An 18187-nucleotide genomic window follows, 5' to 3' on the forward strand; every position below is an offset into this window, starting at 1 on the left:
CTGCTTTAACTAACACACAAATATACAATGTTTTCCATAATTTAGACATCTACAGTTGAATGTGAAGTATATCAGTTACGATGAAATGTAGTCATGTCATGTCAACTAGTCCATGACCTTTTATGAACCTCCATTGATGACTAACTGTGACGACAAACATTGAACACGCTGCCTTGTATAAAAGCCCCTCTTTCACTGCGCACTACTGTTATAACAATGCTTTTATGTCATTGGCTTTTTTGGCTCATCACCGCCATTTATTTGAATTTCTTACTTTAAAAATTAAGCCAAGATTGAGGGAGAGGAGTGATGTTTTTAATGTCAGGAAAGTGAGTGTTCAGAGCCAAATATCCCAGAAACTGGTGATATAATGTTTGAGTCACGAAGTAACACCATCAAGGTCCCATGGGAGCTGCATTATTACCACTAAAAAGGTGATTAATATTGACTGTGACAAATATGTTTTTCTTTGCCAAAAGACAATTTTGCAGGTGAAAAGGCAACGTTTGACATTTGTCTCATCCCCAAAGGTCTTATGTTGCTCCTTGGTAAAACAGGTCTAAATGTCAACAAACCATTCATGAAATAATTCTATTAACAAGTCTTTTCTGTGCATCCAAAGCTGAGGCACCTAATTTGTCTGTGCCGTAAAGCTCTATTGTTGTCCAAAAACTATATAAAAAACCCCATCAATGAGCCACGCTGTTGCACTGGATGCGACACGCTCCGCTCCGCTGTTGTCCGCTCCGCTGTTGTCCGCTCCGCTCTCATTCTCTGGGTGTCTCCGCCGATGTCTCTGCCGATGTCTTCGAATGTCCGCTCGCTGTAATTTTTTTTGGGAAATTACTGCGTCTACTGGGAGATATAATTTTTCCTTTGCGTTGAGACACCTTTCACAAGTATTGAAACCTTTGAACCCAAGGCATGTTGGTTTGCTTTCTTCTTTGGCAACATAAGAAAAAAGGCAAAAAGCAACTTGGCCAAAAATGTATATACAGTATATATATATATATATTTTAAAGGGAAACAAGGACCAAGAACTAAGAGAGTGTATAGGCTTCAAATGTGCCCTTGCATTATTAAATGTCCTGTTATTCATCATATAATCTTGTCCAAAGAAGCATTTTTTCCAACTGTTATGTAAATTAAAGCTTTATTTTTTGTGTATAGAAAGCTCATCTGACATTTTGAAATTGTCTTGTAGCAGTGAGGGATGAAGTCTTTGATAAGATGAGTCTTTGTGCACTTTATCCTGTTAACAGGCTGCATTTGGGATCAGCTACAAATGAGAGCTCGCTCTCTGAACAAGCACACTTTGCAATTCGTAAAGCAAAGTTCAAGAGTGGAATTTGTAATGAAGATTCAAGCCCTCGAGTCAGTAACTTCCAATGTTCTAATTTTAAGTTTCAGCACTCAGGGATCGCTGCCGCGCCGTATTCAATCTGTCACTTCGGTTTGTGTGTGTGTCGTGAAGAAACCGGAAATAAACAGACTCATAAACCAGATATTTTTATGCAGTCACACGGCAATCAGGCTTCTTGGCATCACATCCCCCTCTTCCACCAGACACTGATTAAGAAATACTAGTTTGGATTAGCATTTTATTGATAAAATAAAGACAAATATCCAGGGTAAAGTGCAGTATAGACCATTTAAAGCCCTTTGATGCTAACAGTTAATGCTGTGGACTCCATTTAAGCATCCTTTACAGCGTAAAAAGATGAAGCAGGGACAAATCCTTATTTTTTATTTTTGAACTGAAGGCTATTCTAAATCCTCAGATGCATATTCAGATGCACTAACACCTCCTCTAAACTCCTCACAAGCTTAACATTTTATATGTGGGCAGGGGTTAGTAACAAGGGGGTTATAAGGAGCACTCTTTAGTACAAATTAAGTACTATAGCCTTCTGTCAGTGGATAATATAAAACAGAAGTGCCCTTCAGTGTGTGGATATTAGTACTGAATAGTTTTCTTTTGATTTCAGATTGTTTAGAGAATATATATATGTGTGTGTGTGTGTGTGTGTGTGTGTGTGTGTTTGTGTGTGTTTAGCTGGCTGATTCATTTAGTTTATTAAGAGACTAACCCCAGGACAAATTGTAGGGATGCGTGATATGGATTTTTTTTTTTAACTGATTCGATAACTGGTAATTACCTTCTTCTCATTTAATTTCACATTTTTTGTTTAAAAAAAAAAACAACGTTAATAATCTGTTGTTTGTGCACACTCAAAGGCTAAGATATAGTGAGAATATATGTATGATTTAATATTTCATAGCCCTGACCTGACTAAATCTAAATGACGTCATCATTAACATAAAGAACAGTTCTGACTGAATGTTTCGTCCCTGCCGACATTGTTAATATTTTATTTTAAAGGCGTTATCTGCCGATACAGATGACTTGCCGACGTCACATCTGGCATTTACTTGTAGGTTACAACGCTTACTCTCTTGTTCCTTACTTGCCTTCACGAACACTGCGATCATCTGCAGCTTTTTTATTGGAGGTTTCAAAAAACAGCCAAAAGAAAATTGGGATGCAGCGTTTCTCAGTTACGCCTCAAAACTCTGAAACAAACTGCCTATAGAAATCAGAGAAGCCGCCTCGCTGAATATTTCAAAAAGAAAACTAAAAATCTCTTCACTTTAGCCTTTAATGAGCTCTGACTTAGCAGCCTTTGCATTCTGCTTCGCACTTCTGCATTGATGCACATCTTTAAGTTGTTGTATTTTTCCATAATTTTATGTTTTCTTTACACTCTATTTTTAGCCTTATTTTTATTAATAATGTCATTGGGTTTCATTTCATTAATTTTGTCTATGTGTCTATGTTTCTTGTTAAGCACATTGGGCTGCATTTCACGTATGAAAGGTGCTATACAAATAAAGTTAATTATTATTACATTAACTTAACTTTTTTTAGGAAAAGCTTTAGCCCTCAGTCAGCTATATCCTGTTAAAATGATTGTATTTTTGATTTTGTTCTGTAGCCACTGTTCAGTGAAGACATGGGGGAGCCATTCACCATCCTCCACAGCATCTCACACGTCCAGGATGGAGTCCACACCATGGACCTCCTGCTGCTCCGCATCCAGAAAGACCCGCAGGAAACCAAAGGAAGTGGTTACTCAGTGTCTCTTGAGTGGATCACAGTCGCCAACACAGCAGGACATGGTGGGTGGTACTCTGTCCTATCGTATTTTCAGTAATTGAGCATGAAGCAAAATGAGACGAGACAAGCGTGCCATCCATAATTAGGTCTGAATTAGGATTTGAATTTCAAGCCTGTTATTGTTCATTTTTACAGTATTCAAACCGAGCAGACGACAGAAATCCTTGTTAATTAAACCATAGAAGGAAGTTAGTCACGGTCCTTCATTACGGCAGCACAGTTATTATGTCCCAGATGAGATTAGTGTACTCTAAAGCAAACATTGGCAAGAGGAATTTTCATTAAAGTTCTTGGCGCTCACTGAGAAAGAAAAAGCACTCTGGCTAATGATTCAAAGACACAAAAAACCAGAGGCAGCCGTTGGAGACGGCCTTCCTCATTAAGTTGGATTTAAAGATGCAGCTCTCTGATGTCTGCGAGCTGTAGAATAATCTTTTGTTGGTTGTTTAGCGTCTCAGTGTTTGACTAACTCTACATTTTGTTAACAATAATCAGCTCTGCCTGGTCTTCACTTTTAGTACAGTTTTCTGATTTTATCAGTCAGCATAAAGTTTGTTATTACTGTAGACAGTAATTGCCAAAATGAATGTAGGCATTCAGAAATGCAAAAGTATCATCAGTATTACCAGTATCAACGTTCTCATTATGCCAATGTTGAATATTATCAAGAGTCATAATGACCTAATTTATATAGCACCTTTAAAAACAGAGTTTACAAAGTGATTTGACAAACAAAGCAAAGCAGAAATCGAATTCGTAGAATTTGATACAACAGCGGAAAGCCAAACAACCCTATTAAACACAAGATAGAGTTTGTATGAAAAGTTGTTTACACGTTTGGATGTTTTCTAGGTTTTCCCCCGTTTCCCCCTCAGTGTATATATATATTTTTTTTTGGTCTTCATCTGGTGAGAAGAAAAAAGAGTAAGACAAAGTCATTTAAAGCTGATTAACTAAAAAGTGATGGTGTGATAAACAAATTATGCTATTTTTAAGAGACATTATAACATCTGTCCATGGTAAAACAAAGTTTACTGTGTTTCTGGTTTAGATTGTTTGTTTTAGAAAATTTACATAAGACTGCAAATGTTCAGAACTTCTCAAGTAATACTATAATGAATGGCTGATTAAGTGATTAGTTAATGATGGTCAAATAATTAATTGGCTGCAATTTTGATAATTAATTATTTACATAATTGGACAAGTAAATCAGACAAAACAGAGAGAGAAGGGATTGTAGTGGGTGGTTTCAGCTTCTGACTTTTGAGACATATTTAGAGTAAAAAATGAATTAGAAAGAGTTATTAGTTGCAGACTAAATCTTTTAGTTTTACTATGCTGGAGAGCATTGAGATTTCCTCATGCATTTATCTTGACGCTTTGCTGTAATTAGATACTTATAGATTTGACTTCAGTCAGAGATGTTTTAATAACAAGAGGACGGGATGGTGGTTAGAGAATAGGATCTTAAATGCACAGAGCTTTAAAGGACAGTCTGGTTTCAATTCAAATAACCAAAAATACGAAAATACAGAAATAAATAAAACTGTAGTAATAATTGGAAGAAATAAATTCACACACACATTATACACAAGTTAATTGTATCACTTATAACCAAACCCATGGATTGAATGAAAAATCTGCTGATAATGTGGTAAACAACATTAATCGAAGATGACTTTTTATTTTTATATAATCTTAAGAGATGCAGATTCTTTGTCGGCCGGCCTATTAGCAAAAAAATCTAAACAAAGCAATAACAACAGAGAAGAAATCAGGAGACAGCACTGTCACACGAGGTTTCAGAGCAGTTACAGTGTTTCAAAGCTGATGGAGTAAAAGATTGAGTATTTCTCTCGGGAGGTAAAATCTCTGCAGTGATGGAAGTGACTTGAACTCTTGGGAGTCCAGTAAAACAACGTGAGCTTTCTACACTGATGTAACTCCTCTTTGTGTCTGTCAGAGTTTAATTGAAGATGAGATTACTTCACACCTTTGTCACCGTATCCTTCGGTTTCCACATGCAGGTCAGGAGAAGAAATACGAGGTGAAGAAGAGGAGGGTCCTCAGAGGGAAGTCGGTGCCTCACTACGCAGCCGTGGAACCGAAGGGGAAGGGCCTGATGGTGGCCTCGGAGAAACCGTTTGCCTTCACACACGTGGACGGCCGTCCTGTGGAGCTGCCTGACCCAGAGCCCATGGAGGTGGAGAAGACAGGTGGGTCAAAGGTGCTGCTCAGAAAACTACCAGTACACTGCTACCTTATTGCTGTGGTTAGGGATTTCTTCTTTTTACATCACATCTCTACCACGTATTTTAAACACTTAAAAACATTATTTAGCCACTACCTGTCATTTGCTATGTTAAACCAAAGTTTTCCCAAAACACTAATTAAGTCTTTTTAAACCTACAATAATTTTTGTTTGAAATATGGGTTGAGGGGATCTCCGTTATTGGTTGAAAACACTCGCTCTGACATTTTCTCGCTTCATAAAGTTGTTATGGGTACTGTGTTTACTATTTATACATTTAGCAGACTCTGAACAACACTTTCAATTGTTTCTTGTCCTCTTGCCGAAGTCTGTTATTCACTCTTCATTATCTCTATTTTTCTGCGCCAACTCCACCATAGATAAATATATGAGTCCTTTGCAGCTAAATGCTTCACTTCCCTCCCGCCTGTCTTGGATTTGGCACTGAGTAGGTAGTTACGTTAGATTTATCAGAGGTTTCCGAAAAAACAGCTGTCTGCTGCAGCTGTAACCACAGTTAATGAAAGCAGAATTTAGTGGCAATAAAACTACAATAATGAGTTAAAAGAGGCCAGACGTTTTTTGTAGAGCTGCAGGGTTTGGTGATAATTGCTTGTGGTTGTCAGTAGAAACAGCGTATTTTTTTAAATATTTTTTCACATTTTTTCACATTATATTCAATATGAAAACTAATACCTACTAAAAAAATGTTGGTGTTTTTAAGTTATTAGATTATAATGTTAGAAACCCAAACCATAAAAGTAGCCCAGTTTCACACACCTGTGTTTAGGTAAACTCTTGTACGTGCGTGTGCGTATAATTGTAAAGCAGAGATTTCTAATATTTTGCTGAGAGCACAAGTTCAGTTGCAGCTCTTTGGTCTTTATCTCACTGCCACAATTAAATCCAGAGCCTGTCTCGTCGTGTCCAAAGATTTTGGTGCAGAACTAATTTGGAAAAAGTTGTGATGTCACATCAGAGGATTCGACACAGTCTGACTCATGTTTCAGACTTCGAGGAAACACTAAAAGAGGTTTTGACATATTTACAGAGAAAGTGACATCTTTCTTTTTCCCTTGTTAAGATCACAGTGTGGAAGTAGCCAAAGAGCGAACCAGCCTGTCTGTAAAACCGCTGAAACAAAGTGAAACACAAACATCGTCTGGCTTCCTTCCATGACAGATATGATATCACCTCACCACTCATTCCTTGGCATTTCTGTGATGAGGCCGTTTCCGGTTGAGATTCGTCACACAGTTGCATCTGGTTGTTTTCAGTTGAGCGACGTTCGCTTCTTCTGCTCATTACCTTTTAAGAGGCACATACTGAATAGTTGGGTTGTAGCCATAGAAACGCCTGAGCAGGCGGCAGAATATCCCAATCAGACAGGGGTCTCTGTCAGATCTGGTAATCGTGTCTGCGTACATGGATACGTTTGCAGGCCATTTATTTCTGCTCGTAATGACGTGTCTGTCTGTGACACAACTGCAGCACGATCTTCCTTCCCTGCAGCCTGCATTCAGTTCAGTTCAGTCAGTGAAAAAGTGAGAATTGGGGTTTTGTTTAGGCCTATCAATTAAAAATGTCATTCATTAATGTGTTTTTATACAAGTGATGAACTCTTTCTAAATATGTCAAAAAATAATGATAATTACCTTTTACTTGAGCTCAAAGTGATGTCTTCAAATCGCTCATCGACCGAAATGAGTCAGAAATCCAAATGTGTGAAAAGTAGCACACTATCAAATTTTAGAGTCTGGAACAAAACAATATTTGGTTTGAAAACTTGTTAAATGACTGTTAAGCAATTATCATATTGGCAAAAGTGTAATTCTAATCAATTACAGGAAAAGATTGATGTTTTTGTAAATGTGCTCATTTGCTTGCTTACAGAGGCTTAGACAATACATCATCATCTCTGAACAATAAACATTAAAGGGAAACTTCTATATTTTTCAACCTGGACCCTATTTTCCCATATTTTTGTGTCTTGATGACTAATGGGAGTAACGGTTTGTAATATGGATCCAGTACTGAGAGAGATCGCTGCAGCCTCCGGGGTGAGTTGCAGTGCAATCCCAGGGGGCAGTTGTGCACAGTCAGCTTTCATCCATGGAAAGTGCTTGTTTTTGACAGTGACAGGCTCAGATTGTCATTATACGTGTCTGATAACATTACAGAAAAGCCTTAACAGAGAAATAAAATGTTTTTCTTTTCCCTTTAACCAGTAAAACTAGTTAACAACAAGATTAAAAGATTAATATGTTGAATACATAAATTAAAAAAAGGATGTTTTTCACTTCAGTTTTCATACAAATGAAATAAATAAGATCCATCCATCCAGTTGTTATTCGGTTATCCGTGGCCGGGTCGCAGGAGAAGCAGTCTGAGCCAATCAATCCAGACATCCCTCCCACCAGTTGGACAAGAGATAACATATTATTAACTGAGCTTTCGAGGTGCTGGCAGGTGGATTTTGGTACCTTTTGACAGAGCAGGGCTAGCCGTTTCCCTCTGTTTCCGTCATTATGCAAAGCTTAGCTAACTGCTTCTTGTCTGTAGCTAACAGTTAATATATAGACATGACAGTCTTATCAAACTCACCACAAAAATACAAATGAGTTAGTTTAACCTAAAATTTTGAACTACTGCTTTAATTTTGTCCATCCTGGATTGTGATTTGTGATAATGGTCTTTATAAATAAAACTGACTTAATTTGACATATTCATTCAGCAATAATGATGATGTGTTTCAAAGTTAGATTCATAACTTTGCTTTACTTTTGTATTTCAAACACTCTCTATGACCATATTATTGGGGTGATTTTCTCAAAGTCACACATCTTGTGTCGGAAATGAACCAAATATTCATTTCCAACTCGTTTTTATTTCATTCCCTGTTTCCTGCACTTGGTTGTACTCACAAACTCTAAATAAGTAGATAAACAACCACCGTCTCTTTCAAAAATAAAAAATAAAAAAAAGAACCTTGGCTGACTGAGATGGGGCAGTGTGTGTGTTTGGATGGTGCAGACGCAGACTAATGGCAGCTTTTTAGCCAATCCTTTTATCAGCGCTCTGCCTTTCTCCTTTCTGAGTGGAAGAAGTGGATGAGATGTCAAGAGAGGAGGCATCTTCAAAGAGCCTTGCAAGTGAGGATGAGAGAGGAGAAGGCAGAGGGGGGAGGAGAAATGGAGGTGATTTAGTGGTGCGCCGATGGGGAAGAGGTGCAGATATGCATAAAGAGCATATACTGTAAGTAGAGAAAGCCGCCAAATGGAAAAGTCTCTGAAATAATATGATTTAGATCATCACAGGACACCAAAAACACCACTTACAAACGAATAAATGTCAGAAGTGCTCAGGTGTGACTATGGATCATTGATATAAGTGGGTGGTTGCAGTGTTAGGATGGCATTATATGTGTGTGTTCAGCACTTTGGTCAGCAGAGAAGTTAAAATGATGAACAGTGGAGGGGTAAGGAGATAAAAAGAAAGATCTGGCAGCTCTCCTCTCCCTCCTTCTCATTAGTTTCTTTGTTGATTCAGTCGACAACAAAAGGTGATAATGAACGTGTCTCAGATCCTCACATTTCTGCCAGATATGGAGCAGGTCTGTTGGTTTGGAGCATCATAATTGGACTATTTTTCAGTGCTCAGGCTTTGCCAGTAATCACAGAGTGAGTGTTGTGTTTGACAGTTCTGGCACTGAGTTCTCTCTTTAGGAGTGTCGTATATGAGGAAGCTGGCACAGAGTTGTCTGTGTATGAATCAGGTGATTATTATCTAATTTATACTGGTATTTTTTCCCTTCAGTCTTTTCTAAATATCCTCCATCTTTCTTTTATTGTTTCTTTTTAAGTCATATTTTTATGCCAGCGTGGATCCAAACATCTCTAATTTTGTTTAATTTATAGCAGAGTATATTTCATCTATTTTGCTTTAAAGAGGAACATAATAATAATGAATAATGAATAATACATTTTGTTTTTGGGTACCTTTCAGGACACTCATGGTCACCTTACAGGAACAACAACAATAAAACAGAAACAAAGTAGAACCATATACATAAAAAAGCTAAAAATACATAAAAGTTCAACAACAATGGTTACACAGAATAAGCAAGTCTAAAAAGGTGAATTTTGAGGTGGGATTTGAAGATGCCATAATGTCATTATGCTATTTTAGGGTCCATAATCTGTATTAATGATGAGAATCAAAAAACATTTGTCTTTCAATTTTCAAAAACACATACGTTTTCTCTTATCTGCAGCACTATGTATTAATCTAAATTGATTTGGTGTGAGTTGCAGAGTGTTGGAAATAAGAACTAGAGATGTCTGTCTTCTCTCCAGTATGATAGAAATAGATGGCACTCGGTTTGCGGTGCTTAAAGCACCAAAAAATACATTTGAAAAACTCAAAAGCAATGTCTCTTTCCAGAAATCATTACCCGGTTATTCAAGATAATCAGCAGACCTTAATGTGAGCAGTTACATGTAGGAACTATGTTCAAATTACTGAAATACGCAAGCCGTAACAATATTACTGCACAGAAGGAAACATGCATCTCCTGGTAGTTCACCTAGCGTCACTGAGCTAGCTTATGTTACAGCCCTACTGCTGCCACAAACAAAAAAAGGATAATTTTATTTCTTTGAACCTCAAAAAGTTATTTAAAGGTCAATTAAGCCTTCAAAATGACCATTTGTATGTTGTTTACTCACCGTGTCTTGTGTTGAATATGTAAAGAAAAAGTTGTTTTTACTGCCTGCGGGTGATTGATAGAAGTAGTCTTTCAAGTGAAACAATTTTAGGAATTAAACAGAGAAATCATTCTTTGGTGGAACTGCAAACGAGACATTTAAAACATGACAAGAGGTCTCAACTACAGACTGATATTATTGGAGATCACCAGCAAAAATAGCTGGAAAACGCTTAAATCTATAATCTGTAAAGTACCTATTAACTTCAGCTGTATCATGTAGTGAAAATGATAATATTTCCATCTAAGAGGTAGAGGAGTTCAATAGGAAATACTCAAAGTACTCAAAGGATTTTGTTACACTCCACCACTGATGATAATAATTAGTATTTAACTATTTAATTTGACCAAGTGGCCAAACTGATATCTCCTTTTTAGTAGTTTAAGGATGTGAATCTTAAACTTTAAAGCCCCCATTTTTGAGTTAAGTTTGGATTCTTGTTGTGTTTCCCAGCTGGGTAAATGAGGTGGACTGCTTAGTGTTGGGGTCACTGTATTTCTCCTTCGTAAAAGCCTGGCAGCTCCATTACATGAAGGAGGGAACCTTTCACCTGAGGCAAAACTGCAGCCTGAAAGAAAATAATGTATGAATCTGCCTTCAGATCAGCAATGGATGAAAAGGATTTTGTCGGTGAAAGACGGATTCAGAGGGACTTTTATTTTTAGAAATATTTATCAGTCAACAACCTCTGACTCGCTGTTGAAATTGTGATTCAAGCACAAGGCTGCAAAGTAGTTTGCAATCAGATTTGAGATGGGATTGTTTGCTTCATTTCTGATTACGTACTTGGCAGCCGAAGTCATTTTATCGAGCATCTGTGGAGAGAAGTTAGAGAAGGACACGAGGCCTGCTGCTCATATATTTCCCAACAAGGCGTTTAACAAACACGGCCCGTTGACTTCAGCTCCATTCTGGGTTTACATCTGTTCTTGCCACCCCTAGCAATATTTCGAAGGCATCTTCCCCTGTGACGAGTTATTTTGTGTTTCATTGTAGTGCAGCACATGGTATGGTTGTTGTCATTCTCTGCTAAAAAAAATGATTTGATTGCGGATCACATAATGCTAACAGGACAGTGGAGGTGCTGAGTGAGTCAGAGGCAACAGAAAATTGGCTTTTTAACAATGTGGGCAATGTTGAGAACAGATTTGTTCCTTGTTAAGATGAAGCGGAAATGCAGCTGTCAAGATTGTGAGAAAGGGTCTGTGAAAGAAGAAGTTGATGTTCAGATAGTTCAATGCCTGAAATAATTCAGTGTTGTTAACACTTATAACTGGAATTTATTACACTGTAGTTTATGCTTTAATGCTATTACTTTCACAACTAGAGAGCACATAGAGAGAACACACATTCCTCAGTTCTGCACAAAACTGTTTGAATGAATGATAAAGTTTTGAAAAATAACGTTTTAAATCGTAACCGGGAGAGCACTGAAACACATCTACACCAATCAGCCAAAGCATTAAAACCAGTGAATTACATTGATCATCTCGTTACAATGCAATGCTCTGCCGGGAAACCTCGGGTCCTGGCATTCATGTGGACGCCTCTTGAAGTGCTCCACCCACCCAAATACCATTGCAGACCCCCCTCTCATGACAACGTCACTCTCTGATGGCAGCAGCCTCCTGCATCATACTGTAAAACGGCTCAGGAATGAGGGAGGGGGCACTGGCATCACCTGGTAGGTCAACTGAAAATAAAAACGAAACAAAAAGTCATAAAATATTAATTAATATGATGAATGAACCACTAAGAGAATCAAAGATGTGAGTCTGAATTGATGAAAATGTATTAAAATTAAATAAAATATTAATACTTAAAGAGGATAACATATGAGTTAAAATGAATAAAATAAATAAAAAGACCCCAAAAGGATGCACAACACAAACAAAAAAAACAACAAATAATAGATAAACCAATAAACCATTAAAAGTAAAAACACACCAGAGTTAAAAACAATGAAATAAAACAGTAGAATCAGACTACTGGAACGTGCAGCTTAAACGGATTGTCTTCAACTTAACTTTAAAAGATGATATTGCGACAAACATTGCTCTCATTTTAGTGTCGAGCGTCAGATTGGGTTTATAAACACAGCCTTTGTCTGTAAAAGTGTCTGGGTGGGTGCTGCATGTCCGGAGGCATCTATATGACATCCAGGACCAAAGGTTTCCCAGCAGAACATCGTATTGTAACGAGATGATCAATGTGATACACTTAACCACCCATTCGTTTTTTGTTTTAGCTGAGTGCATGGGATGTATTAAATGGTGTTTTGAAATTCAAGTCAGAGCAGCAGCCCATGAGAAAAATCCTTATTGCTATAGCAGTTTTTAAAAATTCTTAAAAAAACAAAAACACCTTGAATTAGCACCTAGCTTGGATCCACACCAAAAGCAGCAAACATATTGCTTGGCTGATGGCCTCACATCGTATAAAATTTAATTGAAATCTGTTAACAGGGTTTTGAAGGTTTTTCACCAGAGGGTCAATAGCAGCAGTGAGGTGTTTGTGGTTTGCATATGCTGTAAATATTAAGCTTTTAAAAGCCCTGAAACCATTTATTTTTTAATTAGTTTTTTTACTACGTGAGATAGGGTCCTACATAAACACGGTTATTCGAGCCAGACAATTTTGGTTATTTCACAGGGGAGATTGTCTGTATTTATGTTTTTGGCTGTGCTCTTCTCACTGGTTTGTGAATGTTATGTGGTTCTCTGCAGACAATCTGACTACAGTTATTGTGTTTTGTGCTCACAAAGTTAGTTGAAAAATAAGAGGATAGGTTAGAGACTGGAGGGAAATAAGAGAAAGAACCAGAGTCTCTGGTGAGTCTCTTAGTTTAGTTAGAGGTTGAGATGAACACACACAGACGTGGTCGTTTTTTTTAATATTAAATCATATTAAATATTAAATATAATTCGACTCAGTAGACAAGGAGCTGGTCCCATATATAGATATAAATGACTCATTTTAAGGTAAAGAAAACACGAATACTCTATGACACTAAGGAAAACACACTTATTATATTATATTCCATATTTCCTACAATATTCCCTTAAATCCTACACACTGGACCTTTAGATTTAAAACCAAGTTTTCAGGCTCTAATGCCAGAAGACTACCTCTTTGTTGAAGAAAAAATTAACCAGGTTTTTTCTTGTAATCATTCATCTTTTTGTTCTACTTATTTCTGTGGGTTTTTTAAAATTTATTTTTTTAAATTTACTTAATTGTGTTATTATCATTATTAGTTCTGGAGTATCAATACCCACAAAATTTGTAAAACACAAATATGGCACATATTTATCAGATGCAGCTTTGTATAAATGATTTATTACTATGCTAAGCACAAAACTAGATAAAAATTTTATCAGAAAGAAAACCCCACTGTTGTTAAATGTCGTCTCTAGGATCCCTATCCCACTAAAACTGTATTGTTAGTTCAATTTATGTTTTCTTTTGATTAAATACCCTTTTTAAAGTATTTAAATACTCTAAACAATGCTCTCAAGTCCATTTAGAGAGTGAATTTTATTCATTTTGTGAAAGTCATCTAGTTAATATTCAGTATGCAGAACCAAGACCTTAGATTGTCACTTATATTTATAGTGATTTAATATAATCCCTCTTCTAGAGTCTCTGCAGATTCAGACCATTAGCGGTGAACCTCGTTCTGAAAATACATCAATAAAAGAACGATTGCATATAAATTACTACAAGCAGCTCAACAAAATTTGAAGAAAGTTTGGATATTTGTGCACAACACTTAAAGGTTCAAATGTCAAATTGTGCAGGAGAATTGGCTCAAGAGCTTCACTGTGAGCTCGGTCCTCGTCGTCCCCCTTACGGGATGATAATTCATTTATTTTAATAGTCTCCCATCTGCAGTGTCGCTGAATATTCAACAGCAATTCCCTTCAACTCCTGCACTGTATTAGATGTTTTATGTATGACTCTGTAACAGCTGGCACAGGATTGTCATTAACTTTAGCACCATACATTTCTCTCCTATTTGAATTCAGATCCCATTTACTTCTGGCAGCAGACAGCGGAGGACATCACGGTGTGTGTGCGCATGCCCGAGGGCGTCACCAAAGAGGAGGTGCAGTTCAGGCTGACGGCAGACAACATCAGGATCGGAGTTCAGGGCTTCCCTCCTTTACTAGAGGGCCAGCTGTACGCATCTGTAGACCCTGAGGCCAGCGCCTGGATCATCAAAAATGACAAAAGGTGTGCAAAGATGTTGTTCTTAGATTTTAGTGTTTTCAGGAGCAGAAACAGCTGCGACACCGGAAACCTAATGGTACTTTACAGCAGTATTGCCTTTGAATGAGCTGAACAGGGAACCACAAACCATCAACTCCAGGGAACTGTTTCCATCTCCTGTCTTGTTTATTCTCCTCTGTGTCGGTACAACTTCATATCAAAGCCATAAATCTCATAAACTGTATGTAGCCAGCCCCCTATGTACTGAATATTTAGTATGTGCAGTTTTTATTCACCATCCCAGGGATTTAGGAGTCCTGAGATATATATAAATATACTTAGTCAGAATAGTTTCACTCATCACCATAATAGGCCTTATATGCAAGAAACAATATACGAACAAATTTTCTCTTATTTATGCTCGTAGCCATGATTTGTTCTCAGTTTGTAGGTACCCTCTGAATTTTGGGATTCATTGCTATTTTCTTATTTTTGCTTTTCTGTTAGAAGTTTTCTTAGGTTAGAGAACTCTTTTCAAGATAAAAGAAAAACTTCTCGTTTTCAGAGGACTCAAATTGTTGCTCAGTGCAATGAAAAATAACTTCTACATTTGAGGAACATTTTAAAAAAATGCATGAATATAATTTAATCAAATCTAGATAATGTTTTAGAGTAATTGGATTATTACATTTCAGGGCTAAAGAAATATAGTATACTTGGTGCATTGATCCCAATTACTGCAATTTCAGTTACTGTTAGTCCCTTCAATGACCATTGACTTAACATTTACTTAAGTCCTGTATTTAAGTTAGAATTTAAGGTACTTTTACATTAATTGAGTATTTTAATCTCTTGCCACTTTCCACTTCTACCCCACTACAAAGAGAAATATTGTACTTTTTACTCCACTACTATTATTGGAAAACCACTTTACATGTCAAAGTTTTTGCGCACAAACTACATGAAAATATACAAGTACAACTTAAACAATCAATAGATTGATTAGAAACTATTTTATAATTGTATTAGTCATTTTTCATGCAAAATAACATTTCATGGTTGCAGCTTCTCCTATATACGGTATGTATGAGGACTTGCTGCTTTTTCTTTTAATTATTTTAATTATTTTGATTATTAAAATAAATACATTTCCCTGAAATCACATTTACTTTAAGTTTATTAAATAGTAGGCCTACGTCATTTTCACTAATGCAGACGTTTGTCTTTCAACCTTTTTTGGTGTTATCTCTCCAGTTTTGTGCTTTGCACGTGCCACAAAAGCTACTCTTACATATTGTTGCGGAGACGTTACCTGTGCTAATAGGTGACTTATGATCACGTGGGATCCGTCATTGAGCAGACCTGGTCAGAGCAGATTGGATGTTTAAGAACATTTGGTGCATCTGGAGTTGACTTCTCTTGTATTTTCTGTCACCAGAAAACTAAGAGATATTTAAGACGATGTTGTTGCATGAGGCCCAATGTTTCAGACGTGTTTAAATATTTACAGTTTTTAATCTTTTTGAGGAGCTCAGCAATGACGTAGTTTTCTTCGGTCCTGCTAAATCAGGTTGTAGGGTTGCTTTCTTCATTGCACAGAAAAAGTATTCAGCTGCTTGTAGGGCTTCATATTTTCATGATTTCTTTCTGTTTTCTGTCTCTTAACACTGAATCACAGGCTGTGTGCCTGCGTAACGGAGCCCCTCTGTAAATTGCCACTTTTCTAGTGTGTCCCTGTGACCCTGGTCACAGTGTCCCTGCAGGGTCTCTAAAGGCAAATTGATGCCAGGTAATGAGCCAGACCCAGAGCAATTCAGAAAACCTTATATGTTAAATCAGCCACATTGGGAAGGGGTCTACTCGCCTTGGGGCAGGGAGACGGGGAAAAACCAGGCTCCAGGTGACATTTTCAGGCAAATCGAAAATTTAGTGTCCCACTCAGGCTTTTTTTAGGAGAAGAGATCAGCTGACCTTGACTGGAGATAGTTGATCAGAAAAGGGAGAACTTTCAGAGACTTCTTAATGGGCCTCATTCAAAGAGGGCAGTGGGCCACTTACATTTTAACCTCTGTTTTTGTTCATGTCCTCACTTGAGCCAAGCTGCATCCCTCTGTCTCTGCTGCTTGTATTATTTCACCATGCAGTTCAAAAACAAGAATACAAACAAGCATTATTTTGTGGATGGGCTGTCTAAGCAAAAGAGACAAGGTCAATTCAGGACTTGAAGCAAAAACGTCTCACCGTATTTCCTCACAGAGGACCGGTCAGAGGTTTCCTTTTGGGCAAAATGCTGTCCAGTCCCCAGGAAGTTGTCACTGAGGTTTAAAAACCTCTGCAGTGGCAGGGCGATTGTTGGAGCCTCTTGGATGACGCATTTCTTTGCTGTTGCGTGGAGGTCAAGAGTGGTGTCTTCTGACCAGCAGATGAAGTGGTGGATCTGTCATTGGAGTGCCAAAAACTGCAGTTCCTCTAATGTCAACTTGAGTCTGGCCAAAACAGTCTCAATCCCCAGAGACTCCCATGTTAAAATGCCCAACTTTACAGCAGAAATAGACATGTTTACAGATCGGTATGAGAAACAGTTTGGTCTTTATAGCTAATTTCCTTGTTCAGGACAACTGTCCAGGGGTGACAGTTGCATTATTAAGGGTTATGCATTATTAAGGGTGTGGCTGCTTTGACTGACACACGAGTGCTGTCCGTTAACAAGTCACGATCACAGCGACAATGTAGGTAATACATTAACTATCCACAAAATCCACAAAATGCCACGGTGGCTACAGTCATTATTTTATTCAGTCTCTGGGTGACTCACTTTTGCTGTGCTGGCATTATTTCCTTCATTTTAATTTTTATTTGTTCCTTTCTCAGATCATGTTAAAAGACAATAATCATATTCACAATTGAAACTACTGTAATGCACATTTCATGACCAAAAAGGAGCAGGGAGGAAAAAAAAATTCCTTTGTCAGAAAGAGATAAACAAAAGAAATCAATCAAAGTTCCTTAACAAACAACACTTATAGTAACTTCCTTAAAAAAATGAAGAAACAGGAGCCATACACATTAAGTGACCTTCAAAAAGGGAACAGACAACTTGATATAGTTTAATTATTCTGTCTTTATACATTTTCTTAAACTAAAAAATATTTACACAACTCTTAAAACCAGTCGGTCGAGAATCCCATTTGACGCCAACCACTGAAATACACATCTGCTTTAATGTAGTCTGTATCCACTGGTGCTTAAATGAAATATTCTTCCTCTGGTATGAAAAAAAACAACTATTGCAGATTTTCTGGTAATACTCTGCTTTTGCCCTATACATAACTAACAGTTCCTGTAACTCAGCTAAATCTTTAAGTTTCAATACTCTTCACTGAGGTTTTTGCAGGGAATGTTAAACCTATTGTGGTTTTGCCTTTCGTTCACATGACAACCACGTTTTGGGGCCTGAAAATGCAAAATTTTGAAAATGGATTCCAGAGTGTAATTTTTTTGTCGCCTTGTAAAGTGACACTGCACAGATCCTGTGAAAACAGTGGCGTCATGGCCACAATTTGCGCATTACGTTTCAGACAAACAGCCATACATGAGTAGTAGGACAACAGTAACAACAATGGCAGACTACTGAGCCGTGTTTGTGCTGCTGACTTTGCTGAGTTCATTAACGCTCCTCCAGCAAATATCGCCACCGTCTTCTTGTTTGTTTATACTCAGCGCTCTGTAGAAGAACGCCTTTATGCCCAGGCATGTGGTGATCCTCTGTGGTGTGTCATT

General features: G+C 37.5%; 1 protein-coding gene across 2 annotated transcripts in view; it reads left to right on the plus strand.

Annotated features, from left to right (window-relative positions):
- The window catches only part of nudcd1 (NudC domain containing 1), a 98023-nt gene that overhangs the window by 4703 nt on the left and 75133 nt on the right, over window positions 1-18187 (plus strand). For both annotated transcript variants that reach the window (XR_015779390.1, XM_042506864.2), the window contains exons 4-6: window positions 2997-3180; window positions 5206-5394; window positions 14224-14431. Coding sequence is in view for 1 of the 2 variants with exons in the window: in XM_042506864.2 (XP_042362798.2) it covers window positions 2997-3180; window positions 5206-5394; window positions 14224-14431 (581 nt within the window). In the remaining variant the exon portion in view is untranslated. The remainder of the gene's footprint in view (window positions 1-2996; window positions 3181-5205; window positions 5395-14223; window positions 14432-18187) is intronic.

The sequence above is a fragment of the Plectropomus leopardus genome, chromosome 17 (assembly GCF_026936395.1).
Source record: "Plectropomus leopardus strain MGB_pleo_1.0 chromosome 17, ASM2693639v1, whole genome shotgun sequence".
In the NCBI taxonomy this organism is placed as follows: Eukaryota; Metazoa; Chordata; class Actinopteri; order Perciformes; family Serranidae; genus Plectropomus; species Plectropomus leopardus.